Raw genomic sequence first — 19,069 nt, 5'->3', positions numbered from 1 at the left:
TGTCTCCAACATGATGTGGTGTACATTGGAGCTTTCCTTTGCTTGTCTCTCAGTCATCTTAGAAAAACAGCAGTGGTATATTGGGTCTCTATATGGAGATTAGCCTCAGTACTCTACAGTTAACACAGTTGTGCTGAAGGCTAATAGTAGCCCAGAAAAAAAACTATTTCTCAAAGGAAAAATAAAGGCAAGACAGGAAAGTGATGAGCTTGATTTGTAGATTTCCATTTAGAGGCCTATCATAGTCTTAGGAAGGAAGGTTTTCGGGGTATGTCTTAGTTGCATTTGCAACAGAAGCACTGGTAAGACATAAAAGGTCTATAGGGTTGTGGGAAGACAGAGGTGGAGAGAGCAATCGGAGTACAGTGGAACTACAGGTAAGTCTAGCATCAGACTTCCCACCACATTCAGAAAAGAATCTATAGAAACATGTTACCAGTAGGTAGCTGGTTACTATTAGAGGGGAAGGGGAACCATCTTGAGGAGCCACAACACCGCTAATGCATACAATGCCCCCAACCCAAGCCGATATATGAGACAACCAGGGTGCCATGACCCGACTGGTTGAGAGTGACAAAAGAAAGAGGGAACGAGCAGTCCATGCCAACACACCATGCTACATATTTCTGTGAATTAAGGAAGGGAAGAGCAGCACCAACACATCTGTCTCCCTCTTCACCACTGCCTCTCTGCTACAACCATCCTCATAACCCCTTTATTACCCTTCAACTGACTTTGATGGCCCTGGTTACAGTAAGCATGTTTGGGCACATCTTGGAATGGTTGTTTTCCAGCTCAACCCAAACACCAGCTGTCATTTCAACTGCTAACTACCAGGTCTTTCAGTTTGCATTATTAGGATTTACTTTAGTTTATTACAGTTGTAAATCTACTGCTACAAATTCAGATGTTACATTGAGTCTACAGCAAATATGAAGCAATAACAAAAGATCAGAAATATATATGAGTCAAACAAGACCAAAATGACGAAAATCCAACTGGAAGATGAGATATGAATTTTTAAAGATTAAGGCCCTCATTACGGCTTCGGCGGTCTTGAAAAAAGACTGCCAAACCGCGGGCGCCACAATACCGCCAGTGCTGGAGGTATTCGTGGCACCCTATTTTGACATTTCCGCTGGGCCAGTGGATGGAAACAGAGTTTCCGTCCACTAGCCCAGCGGAAAAGTCACATCAACATTGAAGCCGGATCATAATAGAGCCGGCAGCAATGTTGATGTGCAGTGGGTGCAGCAGCACCCGGCATGCATTTCACTGCCCGAAATTCGGGCAGTCAAATGCGCGATGAGGCTGTGCCTGGGGGGCCCTGGTGCAGGGGCCCCCAGGGCACCCCGAGTCCCCCTTACCGCCAGCCTTTCCATGGCGGTGTTTACCACCATGGACAGGCTGGCGGTTGGGGACTCATAATCCCTAGGGCAGCACTGCTTGCAGCGCTGCCCTGGGGATTTTGACTGCCTGGCGGTATAGTGGAGGGGCCGGTGGTATGGCCGTGGCTAATGCGCCATGGTCATAATACCCTGGTGGAACACTGCCAGCCTGTTGGCGGTGTTACCGCCAGTGTTCTGCTGGCCGCCAGGGTCGTAATGATCCCCTAAATGTGAAAACGGTGCTTAGAAGTCACTAGCGGTCAAAAGATTACATGAGGTCGTAGGGGACTGGTGCAAATTCAAAATCCAGGCAGACCATGACAGTGAGGGCATGATGTGTCAATATTTTTAATGCACTTGAGACACTGCATCGTCATCGAGCTCCATGGAAGTAATAGTGGCAGTCCTGCATGGCAGCACAGCAGTTCTTCTTCCTGTCAGAGTATTCTTGGTTCCAGGAGAGATCTAATTTGGTTGGTTTTGGGGCCCAGTACTTATACTCAAATGTGCCTTTGGGGGAGACTTCAAAGATGCCTTTGAAAATCACAGGGTCCCTGCCCCCTCCCTTCCTTGGCTCCAGACACTCTACAGGGGATTGTGCAGCCCTTTGTGTGAGAAGAAGGACATCCCTATTTAGGTGTAAGTTTCAGCTCCTCCCACCCATCTAGCACAGGGTGATCCATCAGCCTGGTGATGGGCCATCAGGATGCAATTGTGACAGCCAAGCTCCCTTTGTGTGTGACTGTCTAAAGGGAATTCACAAAGCCCAGGTGTCAACAACCCCAGTCTTGTATTCACAGACAGACAGCAGAGGCACATAATGGTTAAAGTAAGAAAATGACAACTTTCTAAAAGTGGTATTTTCAGACTTAAATTTTGAAATTCGATTTCAGCATAAGTTGTGATTTTAAATTGTGAGTCTAGAGACACTAAAATCCATATTTCTATCTTTCGTCAACTGGAAATTACGCTGAAAAGATGTTTAAAGGTAACCCCAATGTAATCCAATGAGAGCTACAGACCTTGCTATAAAATTAATTTAAGACTTTTTCACTATCTGGGAATGTTAAACTTAAAAACACATGTCCAACTTTTTAAATAACTAGGGCCTACCTTATGGGTGACTTAATTGTAATAGAAGGGAAGATTTTGAGCCTGGCAAGTGGGTGCACTTGTCAGGTCGACATGGCAGTTTAAAATTGCACACACTGGCTCCGCAGTGGCAGGACTCGGACATGTTTGAAAGGCTACTGTAGTGGGTGGTACAATCAGTGCTGCAGGCCCACTAATAGCATTTAATTTACAGTTGCTGGGCACATATAGTGCACTTTATTAGGGACTTAAAAGTAAATTAGATATGCCAATTGTGAAGATGCTAATGTTACCATGTTCAGGGCAGATAGTACCTGCACTTTAGCACTGGTCAGCAGTGGTAAAGGGCCCAGAATCCTAAAACCAACAAGAACAAAGTAAGACAATGAGGTGGAGAAAGACAAAAAGTCTGGGTATGACCCTGCAGAAAGGGCTATTTTCAACAGTTACCACACAACATTGTTTTAAAGCCAGACCTTTTGGCATTGCCAATGCTTGCTAAAACGTGTAGGTTACCCCTAAGCTAGGGCCTAAAGGCTCACGGGGCAGGGTGAATTGTATCGAAAAATTAGTTTTTAATGCCCTAGTAGTGAGAAACTCCTAAAGCCGTTTTTCACAGTGGTAAGGCCTATCTCTCCCATTGACTAACACTGGGTTACTTTATTATTTGATTGGGAGCAGTTTGAGATATGGTGTACACATTAAAATGAATTGTAATTCAAAATGATGTCGCAATTCTGAAAACACCACTTTTAGTAAGTTGTAATTTTCTTGCCTCAACCATTTGTCCCTTGTGTCGGAGTCCTGGCAAAATGCCCCTGAATGGCTCTGTTTGTGTATTCCATCCAGATAGTTACACAAAGGGGTTTGGGTGTGGACAGGTCGGACCATCCTTTCAGGATGGCTGGGTAAGGTGATGTATCCAGCCTCAGTTACACTTCACTTGGCTTTGACTCCTGAACTCTCAAAGGAATCTGACATCAGGCCTGTCTTCCTTTTTTCACCTCTAGACTGTATAGAGCCTTGACACGGAATGGGTGAACTTTCCAGAAGCAGATGAGAGGGTAGGACAGGCCATCCCCCCACACAAAAGTTGGCATCAGGTATAAAAATTGACCCTCCAGAGGCACTTTTCAGAACACTCAACCTGCGGATATCACAGATGAAGTACTGCCCTGCTTCCAAAGGACTAGCCTGCTGCTTGAGGACTATCTTGCTGTTGAGAAGGAAGACTATACCTGCTTACCATCATCCCAGGCTAAACCAAAGTGACTCCAATGGTCAGTTGACTGGCCTCCTGCGTGAGCTGAAAGGACACAACAATCTTCAGAGTCCTCCCTGCAACTGCCCTGCCAAAGCCTCATCAGCCTTTGTTCGAGTGAGTCCCTGATCCTGCCCTACTTTGCCAGTGACACCGAGCAATGCGAGAAATGCACTCCACACTACAGAAGCAATAGCATCTGGTTAAGTTCAAAGCAGAGCCCTAGGAACTACCATCCATGATGCCTGACTGGCCCTTCCCGCTACAATGACAACCGTGTGCCAAGCCAGGCCTGCTCTTCACGCTATAGCGACTACCATCCACAAAGCTCCACCTACTCCTCGTGGCCTCCTCCACCACTAACAGAACTCTTTGTACCAGCCTTAAGAAGGAAACTATCCAGTAGGACTAACCTGATCCCTGTATCTGACCCATGCTCCATTAAGGTTGGCCTGAACTTGTGACTTTCCCCCGATCTAGCACAACCAGGTGACCACAAGATATGCTGTTTTCCCTAAAAACTTAACCATCAAATATCTGTGGTTGTACTGATTTGATTTTTCTCACTCTGTCATCATTATTTACTCTGTTTTTCCAAATGGGTTTGAGTTTTTTCATGCGTTGTGTTTTCAATTTGTTACTGTTTGTGAGGTACATATTTTACACTTAGTCTCTAAGTTAAGCCTGGCTGCGCTTGTGCCAAGCTACCACAGGCGTACAGGTTAATTCTGTGACTTTTGTGGTTCATCCTGATATGGACTGTGCTTGATGTCCGAGTGAGGATTCCACCCCCTCAAACAATAAACCAATTTCTTACACATTCCTATACTGATTTTAAACCAGGTTAACAGCAGCGCAGTGAAACAGTCCTTCATTTAGAATATGCTTAGAGTGTGCTACAGGTCCACCCCATCAATCTTTAGCTTTTAGTGACCACCCTCTTTCAGCCACAAGTTTGATACTTTGTCAATCACATCTTGGCTCATCTCCGGGCTGTAATTCTCTCCTATCTGATAATACTTGCTTTTCGTAAGGATTTTTTAGCCTCCAATCCAGTGCTTCCATTGAACTCCATGAAAGATAAATGCACAACTAGAGGCTTTTCTTTCTGCTCCTGTTGGCTCCCTTCATTGTATCTTGCACTTTGCTTCTCCCACTGGCAACCCCCTTCATTCCTCCTTCTACTCCCTCTTCTCCAGTGTGCTCCTTGACCTCACCTACCAACACCTCTCATTTGTTTGTCCCACTTACCCCTATGTAGTCCCCATTGCCCCACCCACCACTGCTCATGTTCCTCCTCACTGCGCTCACTCACCACGCCCTGGAGTTTATCCAGTTGCCCTTCCCATCTGGTGGTCTCTCATAAGCACAACAAGACCCAGGTAGTTTTTACCTTTTTTTGGTTTTCTAGAAAGGAAAGTCAATCTATACTGGAGGTACCCCTGAATTCAATAAGGTCCTAATTTTCTTTCTGTATCAAAACATGATTCTGTAGAAATTGAGCCTTCTGTGTAGACCTTCTATTCCTTTAATCTTATTTAAGGCAAAGGAGAACAATAATGAAGATTCCCTTGCCATCGAACCTTTATTTGACTTAAAAATAAAAACAGGACTGTTTAAAAGGTGGGTGAGGCTTCAATTCGGACTTTCATTTTAGTGTGATTACGCTAGACTTATTAGCACATTAAGGCCAGACCTATTAGCTTTGCCAATTCACGTTTCATTGTCTCTCTGCTGTGGAAGGGATGGCACTCACAAACAGGAAAATGAAACAATGTCTCTCATGCACAGAGAGAAATGTTTCAGGGACTCAGGGACATTGATTTTGGTTTCAAAGAACCCCCAAACGCACATTTTATATGATCCTTACCTTAGAGCTAAAACTATTTCAAGCTGCAAGCACATGGGAAGCTTCTTGGTGTTACATTTTAACCAAACTACGTTGCCAAGAGCACAAATGACCCCTATAGCTTCAGAGATCTCTAGATTTGAGGGGTCTCTGCCAGTATAGGGTGTGGCCCATTTGCAAAACCAACATGAATTAAAACTCTTGTTTAGGGTTTTGCGGATGTGATACCCTGCCAAAACATATCCAGTCTGCCTTATTGCAAATGATACAGGCTGTAAAGCACTTGTTTAATGGTGGATGGGACATCCATCATGTTTGTGAATGAGTGTGCCATCCACCAAACTCAAAATCAAACCCTAAGGGTGTTTGCGAGTTGGTTAATCTGTCAAAGATACGATGGATATCCCATCAGCCTTATTACAAGAACATTATCTGCATGCCTTCACCGGTTCACTCATATTATATCATATTATACCCACAGATATCCTTCCTGGTAATACCTGGGAGGATTTAGGTGAGGAAATATAATGGATCAATGTAATATTTGAGCTTAACTCTGAATCTGAAATAGGGTGCTAACAATGTTTGAAGAATGAGTTTCTGAAGTCCTTCTTAAGATGCCCACTTCGATATTTACCACTATCTGCAAGCCTTCCTTATTATCTTATGTCTTCTGCACCAATCCCTGTAGTCCACAATTCATTAATAACTCTCAAATCAGGTAAATTCTGAAACTAAGGTAGCGCCCCATGACCATTACAGTCGCTTGGTATTCTACTCACCAATAACAGCACCAAAATTCACCAAAGTGCCAACAACACAGAAATCTACTTTAGATTTTCCTCTGCCCTAGTAATTCTTCTGACACTAACTGCATCTACCCCGTATCTGGATGCCAAGCATTTCCTGAAGCTGAACCTACCAAAACAGAATTCTTGCTATTCATTCATACCAGCAAGCAACAAGTAGTCCAAATCAGGCTCAGAGACATAAACCTGGATGAGGTCAAGCCACAACTTTCATGCAACACGAAGGCAGTCAGAGTCACCATTTGATCTCACCCTCAAGGAACAAATCACAAAGAAAGCAGAGACAGCCTAGGGTTATCTCTCTCGACTAAAGAAAAGAAAACCATTCTTCTGAGACAGCAGCTTTAGAACTCATTCAAGTCTTCACGCTCTTGCTTCATCCCTGCTCTGTGGCGTCTCATTCTCCAAACCTTACCCTGTAAAGGCGTCCTTAAAGCTTGTCAAGGGTTTGAAAAAAATATGACCACATTATTCTCACCCTGATGTGCCTCCAGGGCCTCCCCATCTTCAAAACAAGCTACATTATCTACAAAAACCCTCACAATGAGCACCCTATTATTTCTACTTGACAAGCTAATCATTTTCAATGGCCCTTAGGATACTATCAAACTGGAGATCAAAAAATGCCGAAAACCTAGTGCAACAAGATTTCTCTATTTATGCACCTGGGATCTGAAACAACATCCCTATATCCATTAGTACCATCGCAGGTCTGCCCCAATTTAAGGAGGAGCACAGTACATCACAATGCAGTACTCATCCACTTCGGCTCTCAGAAAACAAACATGTTGATTATACCTTTTCCTATGGCCATCAACCTCTTTGTTCAGCCTTTTAGCAGGATTCACATTATATAAATGCAACATCAGGGTGAAAAAACAGGGATAACCAGAAAAATCAGGGCTGTGCATAGATTGGGAGAATCTATGACTTTCTGAGAAAATGCTACATCAGCGGGGGAATGGATTGGCAAAACGTGCCTTGAAATGAGAATATTACTGTGGATAACACTTTCCCAATTGATTCTCCATCAGATTTAGTCATTTAGAGAATGTTCTATTAGGTGCATTTTCTCACGTGCAAATACTTAGACTTGTGTTCAGGTCCGGAAAGCTGCCAGTGTTACAGATTTCCAGAGGTACTCTGGAAATAATTTGACATTTCAGAAAATGATTTAACATACCGAATGCAGGCATAAATCTGCTAGTGGAAATTGACCATTTAATGTCCCTTGAACCATTATATACATTATTATCTCCGGCACCTAATTTTGGAAAACTGCTCACTTCATGATTTATTTACAGAACTGGATAATGCAACACTGAGCTGAAATTTTGTGAGAAACAATAGAGATCAATAATATGCCCGCAGTACCATTGCCTATTTCAGAGCCAATCTGCGTCTTCTGAGAGTAGGCTATTTCTGAGAGGATGGTAAAAAATCAGGTTCTGAGCTCTGGGTAGACACTTAACTGTGGCCACAGAAGGAGCAACATGAGAACCTAATTTAAAACTGTCCAGCTCACAACATGCATGCAATATTATGCCACACAAACGCATTTTACACGTTTAGCCTTGGCTTTTCCTCATCGTCTGCATTTTTCTGGCACTGATGAGTTCCACAGAAACACAATATCATATTTTTCCACTGACCTGAATTTTCCTGGACTGTGCACATCTGTTTTTATGGAGTTCACGGCATACTGCGGCCTGTATGTTCCACACCATATCTAGAGTATGAGGAGTCATTGCAGATTTAGTAGATATTAGCAAACAGCGTGTTCACAACAGACCTTCTGCTATTGGTATGACTTGTTCTGTAAACCACGAGAAATCCAGAGACTCATCGAAATCACTCCTTCCATATTACATAATAAAAAAGTGTGAATCAAACAAATGTCCAACTGCTTTGAAACTCAGTTAAAATATATACTGAATGATGTACAGATAAATTAGTACATTTCTAAATAAGAAAAGCTTCGGAGGGCAATTTTGAAATAAGCATATTAAAATTAATGTGAGTCATTCCTCGATTTCAGATAGCATACTTAAGTCCTTGCAAAATGATTATGCCAGTTAATTCTGTAAACTTCCTACATTTTGCATTGTGCAAATTTTACAAAATTTTGCAAGATTCCACCGCTATAAACGTTGACAGATTTTCTGCTCCTGGGAGACTGCTTAAAGGAGAAAAAGTATTGTAACCGCCATTTTCTCTTCGAAGTTTGTAGATTTTAATGTCATTTTATATTCTTGCACAGGAAAAGACACATTCTCTTTTCTGCACTTTTCTTCTTTATATTATTTGGTATCTTTGGGATTCAATCTATTTGAAGGTAGCTATATTGAACTAAACAGTTGAACGCTTGCCGTGGTTTTATTAAGGAAGAGATTGTCAGTTTCAGAACGGCAATCGGCGTCTGACTTAGAACGATGAACTTTCCCTCTAATGGATTCAGATCTAAGCACCGCCACGCGAATGAAAGCATATGTCTCAATGCTGCAGTGCTGAAACTGCAGAGGAATGCTGAGATATTTCAGCCCCTCCTGGTACCACTGCGTGGTGATGTCCACTAAATTTAGGGAAAGACGGTCATTGTTTCTCTTTAAAAATAATGCGCTTTTCGACATCGAAAATGGGTTTAAATGTCCCACTTGCATGAAATGTTTTAAAAAGTCTGCAAGTCTTTTTCTGACCATTCCTGAATTTCACCTAATATGAAATGCATACACTTTGCACATTTTAAGAGAGTTATTAAAATGTGCATTCCCTATGCTAAAGAAACAGGAGATGGAATTTAAAAAGATGTGTACAATCCATGCCTTTGGGTGCATCAAACTGGTCACGCTATGACATGCTTCCATCAGTGCTCAATGACCTGCACCGTGGTACGACCTTGATTCCCAAAAAATGTGTGAGGGTAAAGTAACCTTTCTAAACGATAGGCTGAGTTTTTACATAGGAAACAGGATTTAGCCACCGTGGGTGGGGGTCTTCCCTCCATTGCCTCTCTCTTGTGTCCCTGCATTTCTCTCCCTTCTCTCACTCTCTCAATACATTCTGCACCCCCCCCCCCCCCTCCACCCGGCACATTGCTACCTGCCACTAATTGCTATTGGCTTTGCCAATATTGGACGCCAGTAATGGTAAAACCAACAGCAGTGGTAAGCTATTTTGAAAATGTATTTTTATGCTGTTTCCAAGACGGCCACCAAATACTTTGATGAAACGTGACATGGCGTAACATGGCACAATGCTACATGGAAGCCATCTTGGAATCACAGAAAATGTATGAACAGCATTCACAGTAGCCACTTTCATGATGGCTGCCACGTTGTGTCATGTAATGCTGTGGCTATCTTGGACATACAGAAAATACACTTTCGATATGACGGTCCACCCATATTGACTTTTGTGCTGGATTCACGGACAGTCAACTTGGTAAAAATGACAAAGTACAAAAAAATCCTAGTAGTATCTAGAAGGAGTAGAATAGATATGGGTATAGTAAAACATTATAGGCGTATCAGCCAATTCAATTAAGTACAAATAAATAATCTAGCCATGAAACGATGCCACAGAAATGTTATGAACAAATAATTAGATATCTCAGAAAACATATGATGTGAATAGTAGGCGCGAATATAGGAGTATCAGGACATTTGCATATGCCAGGTGTATTGTAACAAAAGCAACGTTAATCATATTCTATGTGAGATTGTTTCTTAAACAAGTGATCATGAAATAGGATATGCCAGTAAAGAAGGAAAAAAACAGAAATAATTGAAGGACGTCCATCTTCACAATTAGGGTTTGAGATAAAGACACATTTTTTATAGAAATCATGGGTACTAGAGTGGAGTTCATGAAAACTGATATAAAAGACATAGCAAGGAATTTTGTAAACCGGAGTAAGGAAGGAACACAACCTGCAGGATCAACTGGTTCTGGCACACTTTTAAACTCTTGATGTTATGACACTATAAACAAGTCAATAATATAGACCTACAATTATATCACATCAAGTAAATTGTCTATTATTAAATCACCATGTAAGTGGATTGCTACTATTTTGCCAACACATTTTTGACATTTGCATACTTTTTGAAGAATAAAATGCAGAAGTACAAATGTAATGCAGGTTTCACCATTCCATACACGGCTGAATTGAGGAGTGTTCCACATCTTTGTTTGCAAGTGAATAAATAGCAAACTAACACACTCCTACAATTCTAAAATATGTCAAACATTAGACCACATCATTAGTGACTTGTAGGAATTTATATGTTTTGAAATGTACTTGATCTAAAGATTTAACACTGAATTAAGTTCTGGTTATATACCCACTAACAATTAGGTGAACACCAGAAATAAAATATAGCCGTTGCTTTTTGCTGGCACCCAATAGGTCCAGTTACACTAAACTATTTAAATTTCTAGATCACACAGAACTCATTCTTATCGGTTAAGAAGTAATACAATAATGTATGGTGCTGTACCTGTGCAAAGTTCAGGAAGAATAACTGCTTGTGGTCCAGGTCAACGCCAGGAAGTAATCTTTCATTTCCATTTTTCCGGACAAAGTTCTGGTAGGCCTGGATCACATAAAAACAGACATGAACATTTAAAATGTTTGCTTCAGATATTATTACAAAATAAACCAACAATACAGAGACATCCACACTTAGCAGTGCTTAGAGAAGACATCTGTTAGGTTAATCCTATTTTCAGACCTATAAATGTTACAGCACTACCACCCTATGTATAACTTAACCATTATAAAAGGTTACTAAAACAGTAGAACAATACACAACACAGTATTTATTATTTTTGTATTTTTGTGTATTGTGTTGAGGTCCAAACCAGAGAAATTGCTTATGCCAGGGATCCCCGGCTTCCAATAACGACTTAGTTGAAGTCATCAGATTCCAGTGTTGGCAGGACAAGATCCTGTTAAGCCTAGATTATGCTTCATTTGTGGAGGTTATGTTTTTTAGATTACCTAAACGATGGTATGGCACATGCTATTTAGGAATAGTTTTTCCAAAGATTTATCATATTTAACATTTCAGTGATCTTGTATGGGAAGGAAACACCAAAACTAAGGGTCAGATGTAGGAAACAGTTTGCGACTCGCAAACGGCAAAAATTGCCGTTTGCGACTTGCAAACAGGTGTTTCCTATGCAGAAATGCATTTTGCGAGTCGGGACCGACTCGCAAAATGCATTTTCGACTCGCAAATAGGAAGGGGTGTTCCCTTCCTTTTTGCGACTCGCAGTGGTATGCAATTCCATTTGCGACCGCGTGTCGCAGTTACCGTCCACTTGAAGTGGATGGTAACCCACTCGCAAATTGGAAGGGGTCCCCATGGGACCCCTTCCCCTTTGTGAATGGACCCCAAAATATTTTTTCAGGGCAGGTAGTGGTCCAAAGGACCACTACCTGCCCTGAAAAAATTCCGAAACAAAAGGTTTCGGATTTTTTTTTAAGGGCAGCTCATTTTCCTTTAAGGAAAACGGGCTACACTTTAAAAAAAAAAAACAGCTTTATTGACAAGCAGTCACGAACATGGAGGTCTGCTGACTACAGCAGGCCTCCATGTCAGTGAGTGCCCATAGTCGCTATGGGGCCGCAATTTGTGACCCACCTCATTAATATTAATGAGGTGGGTCTTTGCGACCCCATAGCGACTCACAGACGGTGTCTGAGACAAGGTTCTGCATAGCAAATTGCGAGTTGCAATTTGCGAGTCGCTCCGACTCGCAAATTGCAAGTCGCAATTTGCTTGGTACCTACATCCGGCCCTAAGAGAGGTGCTAGTGGTTTAGAAATTGAAGGATATATTTTTGGTGCATTGATGAATGATCTAAAGACAAGGATGTTGTCTACCATTGCAGATAGGTTGTCCACTAGTACAACCAGTGCCTTATTATCAATCAATACCAAGATGGTTGCCATAAGATCAATGGCTTTGCAAATTAGACTTGGGTTAGACATCCTTCTCATGAAGGAGGGTGGAGTCTGTTGAATGTTAAAAGTTCAACACTGTTGGTCTTACATTCGTGATAATAGTAAGAAACAGAAGAACTATACGAAGAACTCTACTTACTTGAAAGGAGACATAAAAGAGCTTGAAGCAACAGGTGCATAGGAAGCTATGGGTTGTGAAGTTGCAGCTGCTGGCAAATGGTTTGGAAATTTAGGAAGTAAAAATTAAGGAAGTGGAAATATTGGAAACATCTAGAGACCTTTGCTGATAATTGCTTTTTGTGGATTGGTCATATTTGGACATTACAAGGGATACAAAAGAGTGCAGATGAAGAAGAGAGTGCACAGTTCAGTGATATCTAGACAGTCATGATCTATTTCATCACCAACATTTGCATCATTTACAACTAATGCCAGCAAATTTGCAGGATTCAGTGTCATTCATCTCTTGAGGCTCATGTCTGAGGCAGCTAAGATTGTTTTCTTATGGCGTATCAGTCTGCTGCTTGTGAGGTGTTTGGTCTTTGTTCAAGTTCACAAAATCGCAGCAGAGTAAAGAACACAAAAACATTCAAAGGATGACCCATAACAATACTTTTGTACTGTTGTATGCTGACACTGGTGGCTGCGACAGCTTTGAGACATCCAGGCAACGCCAAAGCCACTGGGTCAAGCATAGCTGAAAACTAAGCACAGTGTTTCCATGTAACTGTGCTAGCACTGAGAGCGTGCATCCCTCCCTCTCACTGCAATATAAAGTGAAGCATTTGTTGTAATCAGGCATCCCAAAGCAGGGGCATGACAGAGACTTTCTCTCAGCTCTGCGAAGGCATGCATGCAAGTATCATCCAATGCTACCGAATCTGACACACCCTTGTGTGTCAAACTCTGTAAAGGTTTGGCTAAATGGAAAAAGTTGGGAATTTGCTGACGACAGAAACCTAGCATTCCCAAGAACACCCCGACTTCTTTCTGAGATGTTGGCAGATTAATTTTCAGAATTTCTGAATTCCTCTCTTGTAACACCTTCCTTGCACCTTTCTCAATGTGACGTCTAATGTATAGAACTTCTCTCTTACAATACTGCAATTTGGTCATGGCTATGTTTTTTCTATTCTCAGCTAAGTAGTTCTTCAGGGCAACGCAACTGTGGCTTGTCGCAATCTTCCTGCGTGTTTGACACCACCAACAGGCCATCATTAAACTGGATCAGGAGTGCGCGATAGGGCATCTCTAGGGTCTCCAGGTTCTTCTTCAGAATCTGATTAAAAATAGATGGACTCTCAGGATAACCCTGTGGGACTTGGCACCATGGAAAAACACAACTGTCAAACCAAAAGGTGAAGAGGAATTGTCTTTCCTCATGTAACGGTATGGAGGAAAATGCTTGGCAAAGGTCGATCACAGTCAACCACTTGCCCTCACATGGAATTTGAAACAAAATCACACCTGGATTCGTCACCACAAGATAACAATGAACTACAATCTCATTGATCTTTCTAAGGTCCTGGACAATGCAGTACTTTGCATTGGGTTTCCGTAGTCCCATGATAGAAGAGTTACAATGACTTCCCATATTCTCTTTAAGTATTCCTTGCACAATCATGGAGTCAGTCAATCACTGGAGTAATTCCTGCAATCATTTCAGGTGTCATGTTGAATTGTGGGATTCTCTGACGTTCAGAATTTGGCTCTACAGCTATTCATTCAGGTTCAATACCTTTGAGGAGACCTATATCTTTTCCTGAAAAGCCCCAGACTTCAGGTGGTACTGTCTCTCTCAGATCTGCAGGTAAATATTGTCAGCATGGGGTACAGTCTGACCTCTGGGGTTCTATTTAAAGTATTAAATGCAACATCCTCATCATGAGGCTGTATCTCTACGCCTCTTGGAGTGCAATAGATAGAACAATTAAGTTTGCACAAGAGCTCATGTCCAAGCAGACTCACAGGATTCAAATGAGATACCACAAATCTGTGATTCTCTCAAATTGCCCTATTTTAACATAACAAGTACAGCGTCTGTGACAGGGCTAGTCAATTGCTTATTTGAATCATTTGTCCATAGATGGGTAGGTTGGGAACATCTGCTGTTCTCAAAGTAGAGCAGGTAGCACCTGTGTCAATAAAAAATGACACAGGATGGCCATTCACCTCACCATTCATGAATGAACCACTCCAGTCTACCTCTAAAATGCACCAAGTACACATTCCTTCTCCCCCTTCAGCACCGTCAATGGGATTTATCAGAATTATAATCCTCATCTGTTGCAATCATAGGGTACTGATTTACAAAGGAACTGGTATTTGCAATTGGGACTTGATTCAGATTAGATTGGAGAACTTTTGCCTTTTGCAGAACTTGATTCGATTGACTTTGGAGCACAACAAAGTGTGTCATTCACTGTCTTTGTGTATGCTATGACTGAACAAGATTGTTTCCTTGAGAATGCAAAAATCCTCCATTTGCACTTGATTTTTACTTGCCACATCATTCAGATTTAAACAACATTCCCTCTCCCAGTGGCCACTTTGCCACAAAGATAACATGGATTAGTCCTTCTCAAAGTCATCACATCCACTCCTGTACTCGGGTCTATTGGGACCTCATTCTCCTTCATGCTGATTACCTCCATGAATCTTTGGAACTCCCTTCTGAAAGACTCCATACATAGCACCAATATTCCCTACAAGCTGAGGATTCTGACTCCTTTGTGCAGCTTTCATCTGTGCCACCATCAACTTTTCTTTCAGTTTCTTGTTTCATCTTCAATTCATCACTGCAATGCTTCACATATCTCAGAATTTCATCAACCAGTTTACTCTACCAACAAATCAAATGCTCCTGATTCATTGTATGAACTTCAGGTTTCAACCCCTGCACAAATCTGATCACAAAATGTTCCATATAATTTGCCTCAATAGTCTCTGTACACTATCCTGTTGGAATGCCTGCAACAATGTCTTGTAGTGGGAATGTATCAACTCTTTGGACACTTGGGTCATTCTGTCAATCATAACCAACTCAATGTCTATAGGAGACACTTTTAATTTAAAAACTGCAATCACCTGATGGTACTTTTTCATCATTATGGGAGACAGAGCTTCAGTCACTGAATGTCTCATAGGTTCTTTGTCAGGCCAATCAACAGACACTTTGCATTCAATCCACAAATCACTTGGAACGAAAATGTCAAACAAATTATTAAAATCCTCCCACAAGACTTTTGAAAGCTTCACAAATCATTCAACCTGTCTACAGGATTCTCTCTCAACTTTAGGAAATCATTGGTGAATGACACAATATCACTCCAACTCCAGGGTACACGAACATAAGCTCCACCAGGAATGTCTCTTATTGGATGTATTTAGATATCTTCCTCATCTTCATCTGCTCCAGTTAGGGCAGATCTAGCCTTACTTTCTTGGATTCTTCTTCTTTATCTATCTTCCTTCTCATCTATCTAATTCACTCCACTTTTGAATGTAGCCAATTAATTCCCTAATTTGTCATTTCATTCCTGACAGCCTATTTTCATCAAGATCTCAATCATTAAAGCATAAGCGGTAGCTTCGATGTAATGCTTAGCATTTTTAAATCAACTACATATCTACCGGCTAATTCAGTTATACACTTGTGAGCTTGTCCTGCACGTCTAGTGATGTCTTTACATACAAACAGTAGTTTGTCTTCTTGGTAAGTGTGTAATTGAGATGTATCAAGTTTTCCCCACAACCATTTCCTTCAGCTCCAATTTCAATTTAGCCACATTTAGTGCACGTTCTCTCTCTGGGGTTTGAAATGTTCTTCTGTTGTATCCTGAGCTTCCAGTTTCATTTGGAATGTGTATTCCCTTGAGCCAATCATCTAATTCTTGAGCACTAAATCCTGGTTGTTCTGCTGGGGTATTCAATATAATCTCTCCTCTGGAGTTACTCAGTTTGCATAACATAGTCAGTGCATCTGGAGTAACTAAAGCATTCAGGCTCTGAGGAACTATCATACTTAAATTCCCCCCATCCGATTTGAATATAATTCTACTGGTGCAGTAGGCATGTCCAAATTTCCATTTGCCATTATCTCAGTTGCTCCTTCTGTTAAAATCATGGTATATGGAGGTGGGTGAGTCACAACAGCTCATTTATGAAATTGTCGTCCGAATCACTGTCACTGCTTTCACCCTTATTCTCAGTTTATTTAGCCTCTTCTTTCTTTTTCATTTACTTTGGTTTAGTCTTCCCCTCTTCTTCATTTGTCAATGCTGGATATAATCTAGTTCCTTCAATTATGTCTGTTCTCCGCAGCAAACATGACCTTTCATTTGTATGTCTCTTTCTATCCCTGATGATCTATGTATTCCCAAGCATTAACTGCTTCAAATTAGGTAGGTCTAGGAGGTGGTTTCATTTCATAAAAAATTTGTCCCAAGTTTTCAATGATTCTCACATTAAGTGTTCCATGACGTGGAAATGCTAGTGTACCCTCATTTCTCAGTGATCTTTTGCCATTGTTTTAGCCAAAGACACGTGTAAAGCCCTACATGCAAAAGCGGTCGCAAATGGACTCGCAGTTACTATCCACTTGAAGTGGATGGTAACCCAGTCGCAAACGGGAAGGGGTCCCCATGGGACACCTTCCCCTTTGTGACTGGACATGAAAATATTTTTTCAGAGCAGGCAGTGGTCCAAGGCACCACTACCTGCCCTGAAAAAATCCGAAACAAAAGGTTTCGTTTTTTTTTTCAAAGTGCAGCTCGTTTTCCTTTAAGGAAAACGGGCCACACTTTGAAAAAAAAAGACTGCTTTATTTAAAAGCAGTCATGGACATGGTGGTCTGCTGTCCCCAGCAGGCCACCATCCCCGTGAGTGCCCCGACTCGCTATGGGGTCGCAAATTGCGACCCACCACATTAATATTAATGAGGTGGGTCTTTGCGACACCATAGCGAGTCGCAGAAGGTGTCTGAGACACCTTTCTGCATTGCAATTTGCTATGTTCCTACATCTGGCCCTTAATGTCTTAAGGAATTTCATTTTTCAATCAAATTACACATTTTCAGAATAACGTTTTGCTTCCAATCAGGAAGCAAATCTTCACTCACAATCCTCTGTTTGACATTCTCAACCAATACCAGTGCAACTCTCTGTGACATTGCCCATCAATAGCAGCGTGGATTTACACCAACTGACCTATACCAATGTGGCATAATGTGACACTAATCTCACTCCTTGCTGCGGCTCAGTCTCCTTTTCAATTTATCCCATTATCACTCTCTAACTCAACCTATGTGCAAAAACAAATGCAAGCAATTTTTCAACAGCAACTCTGTCTGCTCCTCCAAAGGTTTGGCGTAGTCAATCTTTTCAAAAATGGTTCACAGCTACAATTTCCTACCTGCTCTAGCACACTCTTGAATGAAATCTCGACCAGTGGATTAATACAGTTTCTCCCTGTACACTTGTGATACATATCTCTCACAATCACTCAAAAGAAGGTCCTTTTCCGGTGGTACTGTCAAAGAGGTCTTATGAACAGCATCACTAAACAGCAGACAAGAACAGCAACAAGTGTCTTCTACACGTTCCTCATATATCCGGAGATCTTAGGCCATGACGGGCCTGATAACCGTATTGACTTCTTTGCAATAAGTGCAACATTCATACAACAACTTCAAATTTCTCCACAAAACACTTCATAGTCACTACAAAACACCACAGTCTAAGCATAAGCAATGCAATGTGCAACCCCATTAATACTCAAACATCTGCTGAATTGTAATGATTCTGGAGCTCCATCAATCCTCCAAATGAGTAATGGGCTTAGAATTTTGGGCAGGGTTTTGGCAATTTGATAAGGGGACACCCTAATTCCCTATCTCCTTGAGGGAACCATCCCTCTGCTACCAAATTTGGTTGAACATTCTCTTTTCATGAGGTCGACAATCTTTTTCCCTTCAAGAGGATTAACTAGGAAGTTTGGTAAAAAAATGTCAGCAATAGTTTATAGTGTAACCCATTTGGCCACACAATGAAGACACAAATTGGAAATAAAGTTAAAAGCTTTTATTGCAAATTAACACTCAAGTTAATGTAAACAAATCTCAAAAACCTACTGTAAAGATAGGAAAAGCAACTGAGTAACCAAATCTTGTGAAGAAAGTTAGACAGATTAGTAGAGGACAAACCAAGAGTTCTGTCACTGCAATACAGAAAATCAAATACAGGATCTGATGCTCGGAAAAAATCTGTTGATCAACTGTTGATCAACCCTCTTACACATTAGTGCAAGCTAAAACCATCTAACTAAATTGAACTATGGATGAATTAAGGAAAGTCTTGTAGAGGTATAAAATGAAAAATCTCTATAGAAAAAGGCATGAGGATAAAAAGGCCGGGAGCAGGAACAAAGCAACAAGCATTTGTGATGCCACGGGTCTCGCGTTTGCTCGAGTTAGCGCTATTAACATTATAAATTCCCAAGTGGACCTTTCTTGCCACTTAAATTGAAAATGAAAAGTAAAGCAGTTGACATAAGAAAGCCAATTCAAAGTGATATGGCCTCCATGAGCTTGAGACACAAAAGGAAAAAGAAGTTCGCTTGCAGTCAAACATATCTACAAATGTGCAATTATCCATCTAACAGGGTCAGTGGCCAAGGCGGTGACAAAATTGCCCCAAGGTG

General features: G+C 41.4%; 1 protein-coding gene across 3 annotated transcripts in view; it reads right to left on the bottom strand.

Annotated features, from left to right (window-relative positions):
- The window catches only part of MME (membrane metalloendopeptidase), a 352,340-nt gene that overhangs the window by 9,092 nt on the left and 324,179 nt on the right, over positions 1 to 19,069 (bottom strand). For all 3 annotated transcript variants that reach the window (XM_069213314.1, XM_069213315.1, XM_069213313.1), the window contains exons 21-22: positions 10,899 to 10,994; positions 8,052 to 8,128 (exon numbers count right to left, since the gene is read on the bottom strand). In XM_069213314.1, coding sequence (XP_069069415.1) covers positions 8,052 to 8,128; positions 10,899 to 10,994 — 173 coding nt within the window. The remainder of the gene's footprint in view (positions 1 to 8,051; positions 8,129 to 10,898; positions 10,995 to 19,069) is intronic.

This window comes from Pleurodeles waltl, chromosome 11, assembly GCF_031143425.1.
Source record: "Pleurodeles waltl isolate 20211129_DDA chromosome 11, aPleWal1.hap1.20221129, whole genome shotgun sequence".
Lineage (NCBI taxonomy): Eukaryota > Metazoa > Chordata > Amphibia > Caudata > Salamandridae > Pleurodeles > Pleurodeles waltl.
Note: the sequence above shows the minus strand (reverse complement) of the source record. Positions and strands in the feature narration are given on the sequence as shown.